General features: G+C 31.8%; 1 protein-coding gene across 1 annotated transcript in view; it reads left to right on the forward strand.

The window, feature by feature from the left end:
• Positions 1–657: 657 nt before the first annotated feature.
• Positions 658–1696, forward strand: part of LOC117169730 — a 22740-nt gene continuing 21701 nt past the window's right edge. Inside the window, exon 1 of the mRNA XM_033356236.1 lies at positions 658–838. Coding sequence (XP_033212127.1) covers positions 796–838 — 43 coding nt within the window. The 5' untranslated portion in view covers positions 658–795. The remainder of the gene's footprint in view (positions 839–1696) is intronic.

Consider the following 1696-nt stretch of genomic DNA (forward strand, 5'->3'; position numbering starts at 1 on the left):
CGTGTTTTTTTTTAAAGTCTATTTTTGTACTACTGGCATAGTGTCGCCCCGGTCGTGCAGCTAACGTTCTGCCAGTACTGGGCAAACCACCGGTTGTCTGTACTGGTGGGCAGTACTGGGCCAGTACTGCGCCGGTGGTGAACTCCGGCACACTACCGACATTTTTCACCTGGGTACTGTCTTTCCCATACATTTATTTTTATATTTCAGTTGGCCCAAAATTTTCTATAGTCTCATTCTGTAAAATTATGTTTGTTGATTAATACATAGCCTCACACTGTAGTTTTGGATCTGCCTGAGTTTAAACTTTTGAGCGAATTTCACGCCCGCGCACTAAAAGGTAAATTAAAAAAAAAAATTACTTTATACGACCTCTTTTACAGGTATGCTGGTGGCTACTCTCACCTATCACGTTGAATAAATCATTTCCAAATCTAAAACTGGTGAATAAAGCCTTTAGTTTGTCGGAAGCACTAAATTCAATTATCCTAAACAATTTTATTTTAGGGGAGCCAGCAATATTACTTTGATATTTAATTCATAACTTTTTATAAATACCGACGCATTTGCAAGACTATCGTGTGGACAGTTATCAGAGTTCTTGATAACAAGCGTAAAACTGCATCCGCTCTAAAACTTATATGACAGTCAGAACGTCCACTGTGTGTTTAAATATCTGTTCAGTGCTAAACTGTCATATTAAACGACAAAAGTGCGTTTATTTATTTTTTTCCGTAACATATACAGCAGTGTCGAAATTTATTGGAATTCGAATACGAGAAACAAAGGAGAACTATGAAAAGTTTAACCAACGTTACTTTAACAATACTTTTATTGTGTAAGTCACCATATGACATATATAACCATATTTTTCTTTAAAAAATTCTTTCACTACTAATTACCTTTTATACATTGAAGTTTAAAGAAATAATTTAATTGTTTAATTGATCATTTTTTATATGATAAATTGACTTTTCGAACAAAGAATATATAAACTTGGAGATGAGTTACTGCTCACTGAGAGACTGTACAAGTGGATATTTGTTTATAACAATCACCTATTCATAAAATGTCAATGAACTGCTCCGGAAAATCACTGATAAACAAAATAACACAAATTCTTCTAAATTATGTCGAACTTTAAAAAACTGCACAAAACATCGAATTTTTTTATGCTATTTAATTTTGAGAATTACATTTTTTATAAAATGTCGATGCATTGCTCTGGTATATCACTGGAAAACTAACTGAAACAATTTTCCAAAAAACGTACCTCAAGCTTTCAGAAATTTCATAAACTGTGAATTTATTTGTATTATTGTTTATGAAAATGAAAAAGCATACTTCCATTTATGTTAATAATGGTAGTACTTAAATTAATTTATTATAAGCTCTCGATTAGCAATTTGCGAATCGTCATTGATAAATTAAACATTAATATCACTCAAACTCAATAATTTCTCCATTGTTCATCCATCGGAAGTCTACAATTTTTAATATTTGCACAGTTTGTACTTAAAGAAAAAAAAAATTCGCAACCATTTTAAAAATCGGCTTTCACCTCTTAAAAATGTATGTAGCTTCCATTTCAAAGATTAGTATAATGTGTACCTAGGAGTGAATCATGCTTCATGTAACGCGGGCATGATTTACGTTTTCTATCAGCGTCTTTCTATGTAAAATTTCTAAAAATCAA

Source organism: Belonocnema kinseyi, chromosome 1 (genome assembly GCF_010883055.1).
Source record: "Belonocnema kinseyi isolate 2016_QV_RU_SX_M_011 chromosome 1, B_treatae_v1, whole genome shotgun sequence".
Classification (NCBI taxonomy): domain Eukaryota; kingdom Metazoa; phylum Arthropoda; class Insecta; order Hymenoptera; family Cynipidae; genus Belonocnema; species Belonocnema kinseyi.